The sequence below is a fragment of the Oryzias melastigma genome, linkage group LG24 (assembly GCF_002922805.2).
Source record: "Oryzias melastigma strain HK-1 linkage group LG24, ASM292280v2, whole genome shotgun sequence".
Lineage (NCBI taxonomy): Eukaryota > Metazoa > Chordata > Actinopteri > Beloniformes > Adrianichthyidae > Oryzias > Oryzias melastigma.
Genome location: NC_050535.1, coordinates 17,416,652 through 17,419,268, shown reverse-complemented (window position 1 = coordinate 17,419,268; position 2,617 = coordinate 17,416,652). Strand labels below are relative to the sequence as shown.

At 33.4% G+C, this 2,617-nt stretch overlaps 1 protein-coding gene across 1 annotated transcript in view; it reads right to left on the bottom strand.

Moving 5' to 3' along the window:
- The window catches only part of cd109 (CD109 molecule), a 20,180-nt gene that overhangs the window by 9,552 nt on the left and 8,011 nt on the right, over positions 1-2,617 (bottom strand). The window contains exons 16-18 of the mRNA XM_024291801.2: positions 1,779-1,868; positions 1,589-1,652; positions 1,430-1,520 (exon numbers count right to left, since the gene is read on the bottom strand). Of these exons, the coding sequence (XP_024147569.1) occupies positions 1,430-1,520; positions 1,589-1,652; positions 1,779-1,868 (245 nt within the window). The remainder of the gene's footprint in view (positions 1-1,429; positions 1,521-1,588; positions 1,653-1,778; positions 1,869-2,617) is intronic.

Genomic DNA, 2,617 nt, shown 5'->3' with positions numbered 1-2,617 from the left:
AAAAAAAAAAAAAAAAAAAAACGTTAGCATGTTACTAAAATTTTAGGTTAACTCAAAAGCAATCTAACAAACCTCAGTAGATAAAATATTAGCCTAAAAGGTTAGCATAAAGCTCAAATATTAGATAAATTCCAAATTAGCATAAAAAAACTTCAGTAGCTAAACAGGTTAGCAAAAAAATAAATAAAAAAAGTTAGCATGTTTGCTAAAATAGTAGGTAAACTCAAAAGCGCTCTAACTAATCTCAGTAAATAACAAATTAGCTTAATAGTTTAGCATATTGCTAAAGATAAATTCCAAATTAGCATAAAAAACCTCAGTAAACAAATAATTCAAAAACTTAAGCATGTTGCTAAAATATTAGATAAATTCCGAATTAGCATAAAAACCTCAATTAGCCAAAAAGGTTAGCATGTTGTTAAAATATTAGATAAGTTTCAAATTAGCTTCAGCACATTAAGGACATCCATGCATGCTTGTATTTCTAATAGTTAGACATTTCACGGTTTTTGAAATATGCAATTTTTGTGATTTCTTTATTGTTTTTTTGGTGGCTATTTTGGGGCAAATTTGGTGCTTAGCTGCAATTTTAGCAATGTGTAAGCTTATTATTATTAATTTTTTTTTTGCTAATTTGGTATCCACTGAGGTTTTCTGGGCTGTTTTGGAGAGAAGCCGATATATTAGCATTGTGTTAGCATTTTTGGATAATTTGGCATCTATTTAAGTGTTTGGGGCTAATTTTTGGTTAAGCTAATTTTATAGCAACGTGGTAGCTTTTTTGGTTAATTTGACATCTACTGAGATTTTTTGGGCAAATTTGGTGTTAAGCTTCTATTTTACCAACTTGTTAGCTTTTTTTTTTTTTTTTTTTGCCAAATTGGGCATCCACTGAGGTTTTCTGAGCTAGTTCGGAGTTAAGCTCATATCTTGGAAACATGTTAGCATTTTTAGATATTTGCCATCGACTGAGGTGTTTCGGGCTAATTTTGGAGTTGAGCTAATAGCAACGTGCTAGCTTTTTTGGTATTTACTGAGATTTTTTAGGTAAATTTGGAGTCAAGCTAATATTTTATCAACGTGTTAGCATTTTTTTTAGGAATTTAGGCATCTACTGAAGTTTTTTGGGCTAATTTCTGATTAAGTTGGGTATTATGCAAATAATTTTAGATAATAATTTTATAGCAATTCAGAAATTTGCTTTAGCAAATATTTAAATTGGCAAAGCATCTTCAGCAACCACTATGAGAAGAAAGCATTCACTCTAGCAGTATCGCAGGTAATGCAAATGTTCTAGTTATTTTTGCAAATGTCACTATTTTTAGCTATTATTTCCATTTTTATGTCATCTCTTTTTTGCTCTTTAGTTTTCTGAATCTTTTCAGATGTGTTCTTGTAATTCCTGCATGAATCAACAGTAATGCAATACCCTGTGTTAATATCCATCCATATCCAGGTTTCTGGAAAGTACTTCCGTTCGTGTGGCTCCTGATTTTTCAGTACGGGGTCTTCGTTCTCGTCTGATTCAAAAGAGAGATACTTCAACCACAGAAAAATCTTAATGCTGGTGAAAGATACGAACACCTACAGATTTCATAAAACTGCCAGAAGATGTTCAAACTGGCATCCGTCATCACTGTGAGATCACATGTCTGCACAGAGGAAGTACACATTTCTCTGTTGATTGCTAAAGTCAACGCTTACTGCTAATTAAAGAAAAATAAAAAAAATCAAAGGCTGACCTTTTGGAAAAGAAAACTAAATCAGCAGGGACTCACATTAAAGACAGACAATGGATCTCCAATCGGTGTCATGTTGGGGATGTCATCAGTCATAGGACTATCAAACTTCTTCAATTCCTGCAGCACCTGTAAAACCAGCAGCTTCTGTTACAACTCACAGTCACAAAGACGACCCTCTTTGTTTCAAACTGGTTTGACCCAGTTTATTTAAAAGAGTTTATGGTTTTTTGGTTCATGATGAGCTGATACTGGAGACCCAGTCTGGGACACGCCTGTGTATTCAGGTCATGGAAAATGTGTGGGAATCAAATATTAGCTTGCAGCCGCCTGCGCAGCTGCAGCCAGGCCCACCTCCTCCTGAAATCACTGACTTAAGCATCAGTGCATCTCCACCATGATTAAATCAGTCAATTATAGATTGATCAGTTCATGTGGTGTTCGACATTTCCTCTGACAAACTGCTTTGTTTTGTGGAAAAATGAAAAAAAGTTTAGCTCTCCTTTTGATGATCCATATCACACTGTATGCTATTAACAATCTCAGTATTTCACTATAACATTTTACAGTATATGAACTGGATCAGATTAATATAAATATATTCAAAACATATAGTAGATTATTATTGTATTCCGAAACAAATGTGTCTAAATGTGTAAACTCAAAGTTGAATTGAATTGAATAAAAAAAATCAGAATTGCATCAATCCAGGCTCTTGTGAATTAAATCAAATTGTATCTGAAAATTATTATCGATCCCCAGCCCTAATTATTCCTATGGTAACCTCAAACTAAAGAAACAGATTAGGTCTCATTGAGAAAGAGGGACGCTGCAGTATAGTCTAGTGTTCTAATGTTGTTTTCTCGTTATAACGAGAT